Source organism: Gouania willdenowi, chromosome 19 (assembly GCF_900634775.1).
Source record: "Gouania willdenowi chromosome 19, fGouWil2.1, whole genome shotgun sequence".
In the NCBI taxonomy this organism is placed as follows: Eukaryota; Metazoa; Chordata; class Actinopteri; order Blenniiformes; family Gobiesocidae; genus Gouania; species Gouania willdenowi.
The window spans coordinates 12,794,607-12,815,025 of record NC_041062.1 but is presented as its reverse complement, the minus strand read 5'-3'; the positions used below and the strand labels follow the sequence as shown (position 1 = coordinate 12,815,025).

The window sequence follows — 20,419 nt, the reverse complement described above, 5'->3', positions numbered from 1 at the left end:
ATGTCCTGCATGGCTGTTATTTACTATTGACATTTGGCAAAGTCATTTCAGTGAAGTGAAGGCATTTGAGACCAGCTATTGTGAGATGTTGAATTATGCAAAGGTGGAGCAGCTTCATAGGCTGCCTCTGATCTGGGTGAATGCGCGTCCAGGCGCTAGGACCTGAAGGCACGTGAGGGTATAAGTTTACAGGAGGGTGGAGACGGTGAACAATGAAAGGAGCTCCAGTCTCCAACTCCATCTGGACCATACAGGAGGCGTGGTGTCGGGCTGTGTGTGGATGCTGCAGAGAAGCAGAGCTCTCAGCTGAGCGTCTGAATTAGAGTGCGTGCGTGCGCGCGCGTGTGAGCGTGGCACTGAAGTGGGTCAGGCGGACCACTGGAGGAGCGACAGATAAACACACAGTGGGGTTGAGATGGTGGCTGCTGAGAGGAGGGATCCCACTACTCCACATTCCTGCATCCGCATCACACGCGCCTCTGATCCTCCGATGCCTCCGAGCGCGTCTCCAAGCGCGTCATCGTGGACCCACAGCGTTGAAGCCCTGTCAGTTGTGACTCTGCGGTAGATAGATCTACACCAAGGGAACCCTGTCAGCGGGTTTCTCAGCGGCTGTGACCGACAGACAAGCATCAGGTTCCCGCAGAGAGGCAGCGATCAGCGGCTCTGCGCACCGGGCGGATGCAGGACCATGGAGCAGAGAGACAGGTCCCCGGCAGGTGAGTCAGATGTGCCCCATCAGTCCTGAATCAGGACAATTTTTTAACCTGCATTCTGTAAAATAATGGATACATTGCCTTCTACATTAACCTTTTACAGTATCGGTAGGGGGCAGAAATCCTGTAAAGTGGCCATGCCTGCATTATTAGTTCAGTAAAGTGCATTATTTTCCTGTTTTAAATACCTGTGCGTAAATGTACCTTTGTTAACACTATTTTGCAAGCTGCAGAAATTTCAAGCAATGTTTTCGATTTCGACTAAAATACTATAAATAGACTGAAATATACAGCATAAGAGTTTACGCATTCTGCTTTAAAAAAAAAAAAAAAGAAGATTCAATTACCATTTATCAACATGAGATGGGATGGTATTAATGTTTCTAAATACACAGTAGGGCTTGGTGATATATCGAGATTCAAAATGTATCGAGATATAGAAAATTACAATATCCCAAGGGGCTGGGCAATATGGTCCAAAAATCATATCTCGATATTTTTTCTCAAAATGGCAATATATGATATCAATTAGGGCTGAAAGATTTAAAAAAAATAAAAATAAAAATCTAATAGGGATTTTTTTTCCTTCTTAATATCGCGATTGCGATTTAATATGCGATTATTTTTTCAAGGGCCTCTTGTCATGTATTTTTCAATGAAAACAAGCAATAAATCAATCTGTTTCATAATAAACAATTTCAGATTTATTTCAACTTTAAATAAATATAAGATATAAATGTTAAAGCACAGATTACAACAATAAAGCAAACAAATCTGTGGTTTTACTTCTGCAACATATCTAGCTAACTTTACGTTTCATGAAACATGTAAACGTGTGGGCTGCACTTCTTAAACACTCTCCGAACTTAACAGGACAGTCTATAAATAAATTTTTAAAAAAAACAAAACAATTATATATATATATATCCAGTCAGTAACCTCACACATTTTTAAGTGCAGGAAAAGTAAGGAGAAATCACGTCTGCTTTAACCAATCAGACGTTTTTTAGGTAAATCAAGCTCCCAACAAACTTAAAAAAAATTATAACAAAAAAATAAAAATAAAAAAAATTGCAGCCTTTGCGTTTAGAAAATGGCGTTTTATGATATCGTGATAAAATTCAATTAATCGTTCAGCCCAAATATCAATCTCGATAATTTGATCCTGGGTTAAATTTGCTGATACGAAATGCCACACATGGCATATTTATTAACAAACAGCTTCACAATATGTGCCATTTTTGTCCTTTTCTCCTCTAAGGGACAGCACGTGTGAGTGAGTTCTGCAGTGTGGCCTGTTTAGTGGTAGATTTGGATTAGGACACAATTAGAAATCCATCTAACTCTGCTTTTTAAGCTGTTCTGACAGGTAGAGAAAGCAGCGACTCCTAAAACAAGTATTTTGATACAAAATAAGCTATAAAAATGCATCTATATCAACGATATATCGACAAAAACTATGCTAAAAAACAAAATTGTTATCTATTTCAAGTGGTTTGTGATCTTGTGGTTTGAATATTTGTACTGACTTTCACTCCACAACATTTAAAAGACAAACATTGTCCTTTTTCCTCCATTACTTTTATAGATGCTTTTGTTCGTCACGACTTTTCTCTCATGTCATCGCACACGTTTTTTCTCATTGCTTCAAATCTAATGTCAAAACAGTTTCTGTTAATCCTTGTATTGGTTGACCCAGTTCTATATACCTTTAGTAAACGTGTCAAACTCAAGGCCTGAGGACCAAATTTGGACCGACAGAGTATGTAGTCTGGCCCGCAGGATGATTTTGTAAATCACCATATACGTCCAAATTCAATAAATCTTTGCTAAAATACAATGGGCTTGCAGTATTACATTATTAGCAGTAATATTGAATATTGAAAAATCTCCACAATTTATCCCTCAGAATTTTGTCAGATTACAATCCACATTTTGAGAAAATTGGTTGTGAATTAAAGGGATTCGAACCAATTGCTTAACATTAAGGGTATTGCAAGTGACTTACAATATTTTTTTATATGTGACAATGCAAACTGGTGTATCACAAGTGTGATATTGTGTTTTTTTTTTTCCTTTGCAAAAACATGGACTTTTCTGATCTGACCAAGTTTGATCTGATTCTGATCAAACTTGGTCCTAAGTATCCCTTGAACTAAGACGAGTTTGACACCCCTGTATTAATATGTCATGCTTGTCAGTGCAAAGTGGTGGTGGGTCATGTGCAAATGTGATGTTTGGACAGTTTCTTTACAGAGACGAACACTTAGATGGTTGAAGATCCTCTGTATGGCCATGCATGTATCACACGCATGTTTCAGGCCTTTTATTAGCATCATTAAAACAGTGATTTAATGCTGGGAAGTGGGAATATAAAGTCTGTCCAACTGAACAAATGGCACACTGACCATTGCATCATTAGTTATTTAGATTTTGCTGAAAACACCTCATGATACGCAAGCGTTTTCTGATTTAAAACAGTTGTATTGGTGAATACCTGAGTTAGTCGTCTTTACTTGTGAGTTGTTGAACCTATTGAACAGTTCTTTAATCACTCGGTAATTATAATCAAAAGCCATTTGGTTGATTAAATAGGGTTTCATAAGCACAAACCTAAATGCACCACAGTGTTATTTGTTTGTTCTCCTATAAACATGAAATCGATTGTGCGTCAGTGTTTTATGACTTGCACTTATGATAATGAAAAGGAGGTTCAACATTTTTAATGACTTTAATGTTTTATACAAATACTTCAATACTTTCATATACTGTATAACTAATCTAAGCTAATTTGACTTGTAACGTAGTCATTTTTGACAGCGAGTTTATTCACTTTCACTCAAGTATCGCAGTTGCGTAGACTTTGTCCAGCCAAACGCTGTCTTTATGTTTTTGTTTAATCAGTTTGTCACCACTGCTTAAATCCACTTATCTAAGTGAGTTAGGATAGTTATATATCAGGTATATATCAGTGATTGTTGCTTTCTCAACTTCACAAGATGTTCTACATTTAATTCTTTTATATTCAACCAAGCAACCTCTCACTTAGCACTGAGTATCCACTACTGTGTTTTTAACTCTCTTTATTTGTCCTGCTCTAGTTTCTTCTTGCTTTTCTAATGCACTCCACAGTAAATGGATCTAAAAAGCATTTGGGGCACTCCACTTATAGATGGCCTCGCTTTTATACGTTGTCCAGGCCAGACAGGTGATATCTCATGGTTAATGCTACCTAATGCATTTGAATCAGCAGCTGACTATTTGATAGCACAAATCCCATGAAAGCAAAGTTTGGAGGCTGGTAATGAAACCCAACGGCCGTATGTGCCGACATGGATTTTCTTTTGTTCGGTACTTTGTGTTATAGTTGGGATTTTTAAGCCATTCTTCCACGGGTGAATATATTAGGATGAAATAAAATGTACTGTATGTATTAACCATAATGATAAACAACGTTTTTGCACATGGTTTACATTGGATTTGAAAAAAGAAAAAAAAAAAAAAAAAACGACGGATTACTTTAGACATATTTGACAAAAATGTTGTTGAAAGGATGAGAAAACATTGTTATTTACCCCCCTGTGATATATTACCATTAATGAACCACACAGACCCGGGTACTCATAGACGATCAAGAGTCTTTAAAATGATAAAATATTGAAAGTGTCTATTTGTACGGTTGAATCGTACGGACAACCACTGGTGCTATTGGTACGGTTACTGAAGTACAAGTACGTAGCGTCTTAGGGTTAGGATTAGGATTAGGTTTAGGTTTAGGGTTAGGTTATAACCCAATATCGCAACAATTTTTAGGGTTAGTGTTAGGGTTAAGGTAAGATTTAGTCTTAGTCACGTAACCAAAGCTGGACAAATAGGGGCGTTGCGTACGTATAGAATGTCAGTATATTAATACGGAAACTATACGGATAGCCACTGCCTAAAATATGTCAATGAAAAATCAACTAATAATTTTGTTTTCCAATTTTTTAATAATTAGCAAATACATTTTTAATTTCATAGTGAAGTAAAAAAAAAAAAAAAAAGTAGCTAACACACAGCTAACCCTGACACACCAACAGCGAGTTTTTTTTATCAAATATCCCGTATCAGACACATAAAATGGGACACCGAATAAAAAAAGAAGTACCAGTATGATGCTTTCAGAGGCCAAAAATTAAAATAATAACAAATGCAGATACAGCTAAACCATCACCTCAGTGAGTGCAGCAGTAATAACACCCCTGTCAATCAATGAACATACCCTACGCATCTAAATATCCCCTCTCAGCTTGGTAATGTAAAATGTTGAATTTGTCTTTTATGTCAACTATTAATATTTATAAGGTTTACATCAGTAAGGGTGATGGAGACTTGCATTAAATACATGGATTGTAATTAGGGGCTATTGCGCTTGTGCAGGATAAAGAATGACAACGTTCTGTGTGTTTTGGTTTGAAGAAGAGGTCATATTGACCTGAAAGAAAGAAAAAAAAAAAATAGGAGTTACAGTACGTCCTCCTTAGTGGCTGTTACATCATTTAGCTACACCCCCCTGTAGACCCCATTTCACTGAGCCTGTGTTGGAGTTTCTCATGCATTTGACATCAAAGAGATGCAGACTATGTGGTACTTAGGGATATTTCCCTTCCGTCTTACTGGGATTTCTGCATTTTCTCTCTCTCCCTCTCTCTGTTTTGATACACCCCCATCATCGTGTAAGTGTGCTTAATAATATAGCTTGGGGGATACTGGATTGTGTGACTATAATAAAGTATGGTTCGGTACAGTATGTTCTAATAGCTGATGCTAGTAATGTAAATGAGTTTTGAAAGGAAATCACACTGTAGTTATGATGAGCTGCCTCTGCAATTATTTGGATTTTTAAAGTGAAAATGTTGACTATGTTTGGTTTAAGCCATGCTTTCTACCCACGAGCTATTGTTTAGCTGTATTTAACCTTGGCGTCTCTTTCCACGGAGCAGCTAGAGCCAACCATCTCCCAGCATTTCAGCAGTTTTTGTTCTGCAGGCGTTGGCTCCAAAGGGAGGTTTGAGGGATGAGGAGCGGGGTAGGTGTAGGGAGAGGGTACCCAGCAGGATTCCTCCATGTCCGCTGCTGGGCAGGGCTTAGATAGGGTAATTTATCAAAGTGAGAGTCCATGGCCAGAGCCACTTGTTTACCTATCAGTGCACAGCGAGAGGTTTCTGCATCCGGGTTTGGATGGAGCCACTAATTGCACTCACTCTGTTGGTTTAATGTTTCGTGGAGCTGCTGGTGGGAGTTGATTTGTTTTTTAAAGCCTAAATAAGGAACAAAGTGTCCGACCTGTTCGTGTCTGTCACTGGGAAGCTCATTTAGTTTTGATCGAATAATAGATTGTTTAAGAACTCAATGATTTGTTTATCTCTGTCCATCCACAGCAAGACAGAAATCGGCGGATACTAATAGGCTGGTAAAAAAACATTCACAGGATGTTTTTAAGATGTTTATTATTATCTTTTTAATGTGACCCACAGAGGTGCATTGTCATTTTGGCAATAATCTATTGGTTTTGGAAAGAGGTCGAGGGGATTAATATAATTTTGTTGTTAGCTTTATATTAATATTATAAACACACAAAAAGAAGAAAATGGAAAGATAGTGGTAGGGTGGTATTGTGAATGTAAATACCTCTTAATAATTACAGGGTTCCTGCGGATCCTTAAAAAGTCTTAAAAAAGGCATTAGATTCATAAATTTAAAAATAATAATTGTCATTAAAATGTCTTCAATCAATGTTTCAAAATATTAACACATAATAAGTATGATTTTATGATTGTTATTAGTCTCACGTTTCAAAATAAATGGTAACATTATTATTATTATTATTTTTTAAATGTATAAACAACATGGGAATATGTAAATATAACAAAAAATGCCTGTCAAACAAACAAAAAAAAAATTTTCATGGCTTTTCTTAATGTTTTTTTTTTTGTATTTATAGATTTCTGGCTATTGTTGTAGTCATCTTGTGTTTTTTGGAGTGATTTTGATTATTTTAGACTTTTTTTTATGTGTATTTTACTGTCATTGTGTGTATTTAATTTAATTTAGTCCGTTTTTTTTCCCCCCAATTATGTTTACTGTAAAGTTGGTCTTAAATTTAATTTCAAATGTCTTAAGACATTTCTTAAAAAGTCTTGAATTTAATTTGACTTAAGCTGTAGGAACCCTGAATTAAGTGGCATCCAGGTAAATAAATGTTGTGGAAACCCCTATTTTTAGATTTGGAGTGTTTGTTAATATACTGTAGAATGTAGATATTCTATGTTCACTTGTATCTTGTCTCTATAGGCTTTAAAAGCCCTGGTTTAAAGGTGTGAAATGAAATGTAAACTCCTGGGAATAATGGCAGTGGGAAGGTATTTCATTCATAACCCTGAGAATGAAATCAAATGTGACTTTTCATTTATTTCTCAGTTGGGACATGTCTTTTTTCTTGGGGAACTTTGCAATAATAACAAGATACGAAATGACGGCACAAACGTGAGATTTATTTTCCGTATGAATCGTATCAAAGCTTTGACAAGAGAAATGATCACTTCATAGAGTTAATTCTTCTCCTTTCCAGGTAAGTGTGTTCAGAACAAAAGGTCATCTGCTGCGGCGTTTTAATCATCCGTGGAGGCACGGGGATTGAGGCACAACAGGTTTCATCTCTACTGATGCAGCGGTTTTGACAAAAGTCGAACAGAACCGTGTTTGATGGTCAAATGGTTTATTTGAAAAATAAACAGTTTGAATAACAGATAAATGGAGATTTAGTTTCAGTCGATGTTTGTAGAGAAAACTGTGAACGGGAAGCAGATTGTTGCCCCAAAAAAATGCTATTTTCTTTTCTTTTCTCATGCAATTTATGTTAATCGCAAGTGAAATAGAACACAGTATTGATTGTAGCAAACGTGCAACAATCGTCTAGTTCTGCCTTCTGCTTTTTAAAGGTTTGCAACTTTATTATGAAAGGAGCGAGATTGACTCCAAGACACGATTTCAGTCAATTATAATTGTAATCACGTAATTGATAGGTAATTAAAATGATGGCGTAATTATAATTGTAATTGTAATTTTTAAAACATGTTGCTGTTGTAAACATAATTAAAATTAAAAAAATTGTTAATTAGAATTTAATGAAAAACTGGGGTACCATGTTAGAATTCTATGTACAGTTCTACACATATATGTATGGAGTTAACAATTGTTTCATATTAAGTTTTCCCACATTTTACCATTTAGAAAATGAGGTATACTGACACAAAAAATGCTCAGATGCCCACACCATAAATATTAAAACCTATATTTTCATTGATTAGTAAGCTTGACAAGGTAACCAATAGATAGGAAAGAGTTTTTAGTGTATTTTTCAGCTGATTTAGGACCCATTATCATAAAATACGCTAACAGGAAGCTAAAACAAGTGGAAGGTTAACTTTAATTTGGTAATTTATTTCAGGCTCAGTTATTGTGATTAATTGTAATTGAACTTTAGTAATTTAGAACGCAATTAAATTGACTGTCTGTGGATAAAATTGTAATTTTAATTGTAATTGGAAAAAATGCTGGTCACTGTAATTCTAATTGAATTGTAATTGAACATGGATAATTGAAAACATAATTGTAACTGAAAAAAATGAATTGACCCCAACGCTGCTCCAAGATATTAAGAGTAATTTTCTATATTCATGTTCAATTACATTTTTAAATGACAAATTACAATTATGTCTTCTATTATCCATGTTCAATTACAACTCAATTATGATTACAGTGACAAGTATTTTTTCCAATTACAATTAAAATTGAAATGATTATTTTTCACCTTAAAATCAATTGTCATTTACTAAATTTCAATTACAATTAATCACAATACTGAGCCTTTATTAGATAAGCCCATAAAACATAACCTTCCTCCCGTGTTAGCTTTCCGTTAGCATCTCTAATGATAACGGGTCAGTTTGACCCATGTCTTAAATTAGCTTTAGATTATATCAAAAAAAAAAAAAAAATCAAATTGGTTTTTCATCTCTTCTTCCTTATGCATGAAAATATAGGTTTTAATGTTTTTCGATTTAAATGTTCTTTTAAGTGGTAAAATGATCCTTAAGAAAAGTGACATTTAATGATTGTTAACTGCATATGTGTACGGACTTTAACATGATTCTCCCTTTATAATGGACAAATTTTATAGCGATTACGATTACAACAGCAGCAGTTTTTTCTCCAATTCCAATTACAGTTTATATTACACCATAATTGTAATTAACTTATCAATCCTGCGTCTTTCCGCCTATGGAGATGAGCCAGAGGAAAGACTGCAGCAGATCATTGGGTCATGTGACAGTGTACGAGCTTGATCGCTCACAGCTGCTCCTCTCAGAGGTGGGAACACAAGGGCCTTTGATTTGTGCCACCGTGCAACCCTGACCAACCATCTTCCCTTGACTCCCCTCTGTGGAAACACTTTGCTCACAATCGTCTCGTTGAAACTCCCCTAACTCCATCCCAACACCTCCGAGGATACTTAACTGCCGCTGCGTAGGGGGAAACTTCCAGCCGCTTATCACGTTTTCAATCCCTTAATCCAGTTCTGCGATGAAAATGGAGAAAGGGAAGTTGACTTGGTGGTAGCCGAGTAATGTGATTTAAATCCGTGTTGGAAGGCTGAAACGTACTGACTACAGGGGGAAATCTGTGCGTAAGTGCTCATTTAAAGCTGTAATCTGATGGAAGCTCCGGGGCCAGTCAGAGGAAACGTGCCTCAGTGTGTCTGCCTCACCGTCCAGTGATGGTTAAATCCAATGTTTTTTGAGTGTAAAATATGCCAATAAAAATGTTCATACATAATGTTCTCATAAGGTGTACACATTGACAGATTAGTTGTTTCTTAAGTCATATATATATGAAAAAAAAATCGCAATAATCGCTTTATACTTTAATATCGGGATGTATCGTGACCTATGTATCGGGATATGAATCGTATCGCCAGATGCCAGGCAAGACACAGCCCCTACCTAACATATACTCCATACTAAGTCTGACGTCAAAATGTATATAGTGCGTCCACATTAGATAGTATGAAAACTTTGAGTATGTAGTAGGGATGCAACAATGCAGTCAGCCCCACGGTTCAATAAGTACCTCGGTTTTTTTTTGTCACGTGTTCAAACGGTTTGGTTCTGATCGGCCCGGGCCTTTAAAAAAGTGTTTCCACTGTTAAGTGTTTTAAGTACATTTTAAATAACATCAAGGGATTATTTTAAAACGGTTTATTTTACTTTCAAGCAACAACAAATAATTCATACACATTCCTATGTATGGTATATTTTATGATATGAAATAAAAAACTTAATAAAATACATATAAAAATAAAACAACACTTCCAAAGGAGAAGTGCCTAACCGTGGCAACCCATGGACACAACGAGGGAAAATATGAATTCAAAAAATAAAATAAACAAAAATTCATTACTTTCAGTAAACTTAAACTGGCCAATTCTTTGTAATGTGGATCCAGCATATTTAAGATGATGAAGCCCAATCTACAATCACCAAAAACGGCTACAAATCCCTGATGATGAACATTTACTGCCTTTGTGATGTCTTTGTGTTAGACAGACAAGTGCAGAGGCCTACACGCCAAACCGTGAAAACCACGGTTTACAAGTCAGTATTGAATCGTGGATGCCGTACCTAACGGTTCAATGCATTATCGAGAATTGTTGCACGCCTAGTACGTAGTCATACTCAACCGTCCCAAGATGCATTTGCAAGCGGAATGTAAAATCGTCCTCATCCTCTTTTTCAAAACAAAAGCATCTCTTCTTGTTTTCCATTGCTTTTTAAACACTTTTGTAAATAGGGCTCTTGTTTTGAAGGGAACCAGAAGTTTGGTCATTAGCACAATGGTGGGTCTCCGAAAATCACCAAAATGTCGGCATTAAATAAGGAAAGTCCCGATACAACTTTTTCACTTCCAATACGATGCCGATATTGCAGCCTTGAGTATTGGGCGATACCGATGTTGATCCGATATGATATCAGCACGAATCTTACATACTTTTATGACTTATTTTGTAGTGTTGAATGTTAGAAAAGGTTTGATCAGTGATGTTACTCAAACAGAGAACAATAGTCAGCAACGGTAGGTACAGTATGAGAAAAACTGACCCATTTATTATTAACCAATTGCTACATACATTACATACATTTCAACGTTCAACATAATATCTACAGTATTCTACAATTGAATAAATATAATATAATATATATTAGAGATTTTAGATGCAGTCCAGTAAAATCCATTATTCGTTTTCTGGCTGATATCGGACCGATATCAATATTGGATCGGGACTTGCGCTACATTAAATGTGCATATGTGAGTTTTATGGATAAAATTACCACATGTTGATATTCTACTTGGTCACTTTCTCACTTAAAATGCTTTCAGAACTTTCAAGGGTGGAGATATTTAGCCTCAGTGTGCTTCAGGTTTATGTCGTTGTAGGTTTGAAATGCATCTTGGGAAACTTGGAAGTATACTTCAGTGGGAACGGTCGTCATCGGTCATCGTCCTAATCATACTTATATAGTATATCGTAGATAGAGCTGGGCGATTTTGCCTAAAAAAAAATTTCAGATTTTTTACGGAAAAATTTGAGTTTCGATTCGATTTTCAATTTATTTTTTTTCCAATACCCTTAAAAATGACCGCAGACAACAGATATATTGTCAAAAGTGCAACTTTATTGCTGCGATTGTCCTCAAGAGTTAAAATGCATAGAACAATCCCAAAATAAAAAGTAAATAAGACTCTGTCATTCAACAAGTTCAAACTTTAACCCAGGTTTAAGCAAAAGTACACACAGCAACTTCACAGTAGCTCCAAATTTCTGATTAAGAAATCAGAGAACTACATAATTTATTAACATGTAACATTACAATTAAAAAAGACAAACTCCCTTAGCATCTCAGCATAGTGTGAATAAAAATTAAACATGCCCGTGGCAGATTATATGGTCGGTTATACCCACAAGGACGTAACGCAAAAAGTCAGAAAAAATTAAGCTCGAATTTGCAAACTAAAAATTGTTTATATCTACAAATTCGATAAATCGAATAAATCGTTTTTTTTTTTTTTTTTTTGCCCAGCCCTAATAGTAGACAGTATATACTTATTCAGTTTGTATTGCATAGTACAGAGTGTGACATTTCAAACACAGCCTTAATGTACAATAAACTCATCCTATAATAGTCTTGTTTTTTGAAAAACACAAAACTAATTACAGTTTTTTCTTATTTTTGTTATTATTGACTAAATAACCACATTTATCCTGTCTAACACTCAACCTATGAGTCATAAGCTACTTACTTGTAATTTCTCATCCCTCCTTACTAAATGCATTTTGAATCTGTTGATGTAATGGACGAATGACTAGAACCATCAGAATGAACTGCTTCTGCTTATTTGAGTCTTGTTGATTTAATTTGATGTTGTGCTTCCGGATGCCAGGTGTTTGGTTGACACAGACAATAGGTATGTTTATTAACCTGATCCGTGCATTGTGTCATTTTCCGATAGATTTATTTCAATTATTTTCCCCTTCGCTCAAACTGTAACGTTGTTGTGCTCAGCCGCTCACCACTGACACTCCTCCTCCGTCGTCGGTGGCGCGTGTGTGATCTCTTTACTTTGTCAGACTGCAGCTTGCAATTAAAAAAAACCGTAGATGTGCTTTTTTTTTTTGAAAACCTCCCAGGATCAGTCTGACCCAATTCAAAACACAACGGCTGCAGGAACTTCTGCTGTATTTAATTTTTTCAGCTCAGCAGTTTAGCTAAAATGCCCAAAAAAAATCACAGCTCGAGCTAAAAAAAAAAAAAAATCATATAAAAATAAAAAAAAGATGTGTGGGGTGAGAAAAAGGAGCTTTCACAGCTTCACTAACAATTTCTACTGCATGAAAAATTCATAGACAAACGAGATGTGTTGAGTGTAGTCGTAGATTCTCTGTGACATGTCTAACCAGCCTGTGTGTGTACACCTCAATGCTGAAGACTCCCTCCATTTGTTTCCATTTCAATGTCTTCCCACCTGCTGGTATTGATTTTCCCATTGCTGTCTGCCAGTAAGTGCTGTCTGAGCGAAGCCATATCTGACTGCTGGGCCAGTGATCGACAGACTGTAGGAAATCTGATACATTTACTGAAAGTCCCTCTCTTGTTGATGTCTTCTCTGAATTGATTAAATGGTAACGGTGGTCTGATACAGCTTTCTCAAGTCTCAAGTATGTGGACTTTGTCTGAAGGACGATCTTTCATAACTAATGAGTGAAGTTTGTATTTCAGTAGTGGTTTTATTTGACACTAAGTTGTTTTTTATTTCAGTCTCCCCCACAGTGTCAAGGCCAGCCTGTCTCTTTCTCCATCTGGCCCAGGGAGGGTGGGCAGCGGCGGGGGCTCTCCTACATCCAAAACGGCGTACTGTGGAGGGGTGCCAGTGGAGGACATGCAAGCCCTGGCCATCACCTCTCTATCAGCAGCAGATGTAGCCAAACAATATGAGCACATTCGAGAGCTGGGAAAGGGCACGTATGGCAAAGTGGACCTGGTGGCACATAGTACGCAGGGTGAGTCTGTGCAGTTTTTTTTTAGTTTATTTCTCACTGTAAGACATAGCAATATATATCCATTTTTTTATTACCAAAAAATGCTGGGTTTGTTGAATAATAGGGGTGTCTCGATATCCGTCCGATATCGGATTTCAATTGTAGAATACTGTAGATATTATGTTGATGGTTAAAATTTATGTAACCAATCGGTTGATAATAAATGGGTCAGTTTTTCTCATACCTACTGTTGCTGACTATTGTTCTCTGTTTGAGTAACATCACTTGATCAAGACTTTTCTAACATTCCACACAACAAAATATGTATGATACATGCTGATATCGGATCAATATCGGTATTGGCCAATACACAAGGCTGCAATATCGGTATCATATTGGAAATGAAAAAGTTGTATCGGGACATCTCTATTGAATAGATAGTAAATATAATATAAATATTTATTTATTTTTTTTATCTTGTCTGCACATGCTGTCGTTGAAGGTCAACACTATATGTTGTGCAATCTTTTCGCGACAGCAATGCACGTTTTATTATTGCATATTTATTGCATAAGGGTGACCATCACCAGCCCTCCTTAAGGAAGGGTAAGAAACACTTTATTAAAGGGATGATAAAAATAAGGGGGCAGTGTTACACCTAGGTGAGAGGGAAGGGAACAGGGAAGAAGGAGTCAGGGTAGGACAATGGCAGGAGTGGGGAAAGTTAAGCCAATCTGTGTGGGCAAATTGAACGGCGTGACACAGCGCCCAGTACAGCTTCACTTTCTATACTTTCTGTTTAGTTTATAGAGAAATAAAGAACATCTGTTTTCAAAATGAAAGCCAGGTGAGAAACTTAAATAGAGTACTAAATATTTTATCATACATTTTTTATAATATAAAGTTTTTCCATGCTGAAAAAAATAATAAATAAATAAATAATAAAAATTAAAAAAAAATTCTGTCTGCCTGCCTGTCTATGTATATCTGTCTTAATAAAGCATATTTGAAGTTTTTCTCTTCAGCACTAAGAAAGATATCAGAATATAAATGACAAAGCATCTTTATGTAAATCTCTACTACCTTTACATCTTTAATGCCTCTATTTGCAAAATACAATATGTTCAATCTCGTGTTGGTAGCACGAATCCCATTTACATTTTGACAAAAAGTGATGTTTATTGTGTTTCTAGGTACAAAGATGGCTCTGAAGTTTGTTACAAAGAACAAGACGAAGCTTAAAAGTTTCCTGCGTGAATACAGTCTAACGGGATCTCTTGGCTGCAGCCCCTTCATCATCAAAGTACTGGACGTGCTTTTTGAGACTGAGGATTGCTACGTGTTCGGACAAGAATATGCCCCAGCCGGGGACCTTTTTGACATTATTCCCCCACAGGTAACGTCATCATAGTTCCCTCTACCAATCATCAACCTCACTCAGTCAGGACTGTTCCAATCAGTGTCATTGTTCAGGCATGGCAGCTTCTAACAAGGTCTCCAGGGACCGGCGCCTTGTCTTTGTCCTGGTTTTTGCACTGTGTGAAGCTCACACTTGTGCTATTCTGGTTGATGTGCTGGAAGCGCTTGATGACAAAGTTTCTCTGAAAGCTTGTTAAAAATCAGTGCTGTAAAATGCTGAACAGATACTGTTCTTTAAGATTCTTGGATGATTGTTTTTCTCTCACCTTTTTGGACACATTTAGCATATCATTACATATGCATTTACCAGGGAAGTTATTTTCACAATGAAGTTATTTTCAGACAACGCTTCCACCTCCTACACAACCAAATCCCTTGAAGAAAAATCCCAGTGCGTGTTGTTATGTGCTATGTATTTCCTGACTCTTGGTTTTCTCTTGCCTAGGTGGGTTTGCCTGAGGACATGGTCAAACGATGTATGCAGCAGCTCGGCTTGGCCTTGGACTTCATGCATGGTAAAAATCTTGTGCATCGAGATGTCAAGCCTGAGAACGTTCTCCTCTTTGACCGTGAATGTCGCCGCATCAAGCTGGCTGACTTTGGCATGACCCGACGCATCGGCTGCCGCGTGAAAAGGGTTAGCGGGACCATTCCCTACACAGCACCCGAGGTGTGCCGGGCTAGCCGTACTGAGGGTTTCCTCGTCACCACCAGTCTGGACGTATGGGCCTTTGGTGTTCTGGTCTTCTGTATGCTCACTGGAAATTTCCCCTGGGAGGCAGCTCTTCCAGCCGATGCCTTCTATGAGGAGTTTCGGCGCTGGCAGAAAGCAGGCTGCCCTGTGGGAACGTATCCATCACAGTGGCGCCGCTTCACCGACGATGCTTTACGCATGTTTCAGAGACTGCTGGCAGCTGAGCCGGAAAAACGCTGCGGAGTCAAGGACGTCTTCTGCTTTGTCAAATATGAGCTCATCAGTGAGTTAAGACGTCGGGCTTCTTGCCGAGCAAAAAGAGGGGAAAGGTCTAGCTCGGGAGTGTGCACGGGTACTTGCACTTCCTCTTCCTCCTCGTCCACTACTTCCCGGTCCTCGCACAGACAACCTGAGCCCTCCACCCCTCCAGGAACATCCTGCCTCCGCCCAGCGCCGCTCAAACGCAGCGTCCTCTCTGACCCTTTGTCTCCTAGAGAAGAGACTGGACAGCACCAATCTCCAGGTCGAGACAAAAACAAAAGCCAGATGGTGATGGCGACAGCCATCGAAATCTGTGTGTGACCAGCACTCATTTTTCAGCTGAAGCCTGGACGTCTTTTCCGATCAAAGCAAACCATGAAGAAGGTAACGACTCCCCTGCGGAGGAAAAACAAAACAAAAACAAGGGTATTTAACCATAAAAAGCTCAGGATTCAATCCCAAGGCTCGGAAAAAGGGACCGCATCAATCAGTGGTGCACTCTCGGAAAGATAATCATGCACTTTCAAAGCCACTTGATTTGATTTGTGACCAAAGACTGATTGTGAAGCTGGGAAATGGAGAAAGCTGAATCTCAGAGCGAGCTGTTGCTTCTCAGTTAAATTCTGCCATCCTGATATTTCATTCTTATCTCCTGCTCACACACACAGTGACGGTGCTAATGAATACACCTATAGATTCACTTCCAATTGCATTGGTTCAAGGAAGATCCACAAACATTACATGTGGTCAGGTGACGACAGATTGATCTGGTGATTTCTCCATCGTTTTTCACACGTACACTGCAGCGAGAGACTGAACAGAATCAATGTTACAATGTAGCCGTTTGTACGAGACGCCTCTTCATGTCAGTGTCCAGACTGAGCGTGACTCTGGCAGGCATCAACTCAGGACACTTCAGTGGGTTGTTTCCTGTTTTCAATATCAAAAACCTTTAGCGAGTGACGCATCCCGTCACTTTCAACGAGAAAAAAAATTCTTTCTAATGTTTTTCTACTTGCTTTATGTGTTTTAGAATTGTGTATGTATCGTCCAAATCTGAAAGCACAAGATTTTTGTAAAAAAGGAAACAGCTCTTGACAAGTATTGTAGAGAGTTTGATATTTATTTGAGTTCGTCATATCAGGTAGATGAAATATGTAGCAGTACTAATTTTCTATTATGGGCATAGATGTTTTGGGGTTTTACATGTAGTGCCACTGTATGTAGCACCACGATATGTGAACATATACAGTCTGTCACATTGTATAACATCCTCACAGCTGCGGTTTATATACTAAGTGTATCGTGAGTTATTTTTTTACCTATACCTTCAGGTAAAAGGACTTTACTCTGTAACACTTCACTGAAGAAAATAGCACTTTACCTTTAGCAGAGTTTAGATAGCATTAAGGTTGTAAACATGAAAAGATAACATGGAGTTATGACAACGAGACATGTAAAAGTAATGGGTAACACTTTACTTCAAATTGTATGCATAAATGCTGACATTATATGTCATTTTTATGACATGACACCTGAATTCATTCATCAGGATAAATAAAGTGTCACGAAGACTGTCATTAAGTGTCGTTCGTTACCCTAACCCTGCATTACACTAACCCTAACCCCAGAGGTGAACTAGGACTAGCCCTGGCATTTTCTGTCCAGACCAGCACCACTACATTATCAGAGGACATGTAGAAGAAGAAGTCAGTGATGCTTAACATGTGGCTCTTTATGTATTAATTATAATTATCACACCCCCAGAAAACCTTAAAAGGGGGGAAACTGTTTAACTCCCTTTACCAACTTCCTTTGCCCCTTTTCAAAAAGTTCTGACACTTTTTCCAGACTTATGCTACCTTTTGCCAATAATATCATTTTTTCCCCCCTATTTTTTTCCAATTTTTGCAAGTTAATTTCGACACTTTCGTTTTTTTTTTTTTTTTTTTTATCCACTTTTCATTCAAATAAGCTAACTTTTGACCAATGAATACCACTTGTTTCCTTTTTTCCCTACATTTTGGCCTCTTTTTGTTCCACATTTGTGCCCTTTTTTAACTATTATTTGCCACATTTTGCCCATTTAAGCTACTATTTGCCATTAACATACCACCTGGTTCACTTCATTTGCCCTTTTTTGGCAACTGTTGACTGTTTTTGGCCCATTTTAGTCACTTTTCGCTCTTTTCTTGCCACGTTTTTGCCACCTGTTACTCTTTTTTTGTCACTTTACTTACACATCAAATGGCTGGCTGTGATTGGCTTGATCACTATTCAATCAATCTAACTAGACAAATACATTTTCAACAATCAATTTCTCTGTGAAAAGTGAGGGGGTTGAATTTTAGCTTTTATGAAAGTGTGGGTGTCGCATCCCCCACGGGTGAGACGCGCCTGGAAAAGGTGACATAATTTAGCGAACAGCACTTAATGACAGCCTTCATGATACCTTATTCATGCTAATGACAGCGTAATGTCAGCCTTATGTATAAAACTTCAAGTAAAATGTTACCCATTACTCCTACGTGTCCAGTTACCATAACTCCATCTTATCTTTTCATGTGTAGCATCTTAATGCAACCTGTTTGACAATCTCAGCTAAAGGTGATAAGTGCCATTTTACCCCTCTCTCTCTCTCTCTCTCTCTCTCTCTCTCTCTTTGCCTTCCTCTGTAAACTTGGCTTGAACAGCAGATCCCAGGTGTTCATAGCCTGGATTGACGACCTCCGTGTCAGATCCAACTAATTATAACAGCTTCTAGAAAGCGCTGCTGGTTGGAGCGGGATGCTTTGCCGCGTTATCATGTTAGCGATGCTGTGTGTTGTTCCTTTTCTTACCCTCTCCACTTTGCTCGCTCTTGTGACAGCTCATCACCTCTGTTGCTATAGTAACAGCACTACTTCTCCTCAGGCTTAGCCCCGGTCCTTCTCGTGTGCATCAGGTTTAATTGCGCCACTAAATGAAACGACTGGTTTCCGGCCCTTCTTCCACAGCTTCTCCTCACTGTCACTTTGCATATTCGACTGGATGCCAGTTTCTGCAGATGCACATTTCCTGTTTTTTTTTTTTTTCTGTCAGGCATATTTATTTACACATTTTAATTTTTGAATACGTGACCTTAAAAAAATAGGAGATGACAGTCTTTGTTGTTTCTTCTCCCTTTCCGTCCTTGTTTTGGACTGTTTCCTCATGGAGCCTGAAGCTTTAGCAGAGGAGACTAGTCTGCAGCTTCATGGGATTTGTTCGGAGGTAATCCTTTGTGATATTTAATAATAATAAAAATGCATTGGATTTTATATAGCGCTTTTATCATAGACACTCAAAGTGCTTTACAGAATTAGGGCATTATTCTTTCACTTCACTGCACACTTAGTGGTGGTAAGCTACTATTGTAGCCACAGCAGACTGATGGAAGCGAGGCTGCCGTAGTGCGCCATCGGTCTCTCCGACCACCACCAACACTCACTCACTCACACTGGGTGAAGTGTCTTGCCCAGGGACACAATGACAGATACCACTGGAGCGACTGTCCCCCACTGTGGCACCTGGAATTCTCAGTACACTAATTATACTGTGCTATTCTGTTCATATTAAATCTAGATTAAAAAAAGATGAGGATGAAATAGATCTTTGAACACAACTTCACAGAAAAATCACAGATGGTCACAGATTACAGTATAAGTCATAACGTGATACACATCTTGAACATAGAATAATTAATCAATGTGATTCTTACTATGAAATCATATCCAGTTATTTAAATAGAAGAAGAAAAAAAAAACATTTAAAAGATTAACAAATTAACTATGTTTATGGTCCTTCTCAGGAAATCTTAGTTGAATTCCTGGTTGTCCCATTAATAAGAGGATTCTGTGTTTCATGTAAGTTATTGAGTTGCCTGGATTATGCCTTTACAAAAAGAGGAACATTAAATAGACTTGTGGGTTCTTGAGAAATCTAAAAGCAAACTGAAATGTTGAACTTGTGTGAACATCTTGTTCACATGTAGTCGTGATTATTATCAAATTAGATTAAAAAGATGATATATGTATGGACTACTGTGGGGTTATTAGATAGAATTACTAAAGAGACTTGTGGCTGGATGTTACATCACATTATTTAAAGGTATTGTTTTTATATAGGTTTTACTGTAATTTGCACACAGGCTATACTTATATGCAAGGTTTTAATTGGTGAAATGACGTTTATTTTTCAGGGATCGTATAGATGGAAACATGACTGAAAATGAGTAGAAATCGGCTTTTAATATATTTGATTACATGTGTTTGTTCGAGCAGCTGTTATGATGTTATACATCCGAGACAAGGACTTTGTTAGACTCCAGTTTGTTTTGACAACGTGAACCATCGTCTTTCATTGACTGTTATGACAGTAACTGTCAGAATTTATGATGAAATGTTTTCAAGGCTTATCTTCCTCTATTTTATTATGTGATAAACAGTTACTCCTGCCAACAAATCATGTGGTAGAATTCCAATGTAGATACTGTATGTACTGTGTCTTTAACAAAGAAATACATTTAAAAAAAAAAAAAATGAATAAAATGTTAATATATGTTGAAATAAATTTATGCACCACATGGTTTGGCTTCTGGGGTTTTTTTTCTGTGTTCTTACAAGAAAAGCTCTGTGTGGACTCAATAACTGAGGATGAAGGCTTTTATTCTCC

The 20,419-nt window shown here is 37.5% G+C and overlaps 1 protein-coding gene across 1 annotated transcript; it reads left to right on the top strand.

Moving 5' to 3' along the window:
* The first annotated feature begins 231 nt into the window (after positions 1-231).
* On the top strand, positions 232-17,307 carry sbk1 (SH3 domain binding kinase 1). The gene is made up of 4 exons (XM_028476242.1): positions 232-719; positions 13,133-13,374; positions 14,547-14,749; positions 15,218-17,307. The coding sequence occupies exons 1-4, from the start codon at positions 682-684 to the stop codon at positions 16,046-16,048; spliced, it is 1,314 nt and encodes a 437-aa protein (XP_028332043.1). The 5' UTR covers positions 232-681; the 3' UTR covers positions 16,049-17,307.
* Positions 17,308-20,419: the final 3,112 nt, after the last annotated feature.

Excerpts from the sequence above, each read along its gene's own strand:
- sbk1 (XM_028476242.1), top strand. The coding sequence starts at position 682 with ATGCAGGACCATGGAGCAGAGAGACAGGTCCCCGGCAG. Across the intron at positions 13,375-14,546 it reads GGTGGCACATAGTACGCAGG|GTACAAAGATGGCTCTGAAG; the intron begins GTGAGTCTGTGC and ends TTGTGTTTCTAG. Across the intron at positions 14,750-15,217 it reads TTGACATTATTCCCCCACAG|GTGGGTTTGCCTGAGGACAT; the intron begins GTAACGTCATCA and ends TCTCTTGCCTAG.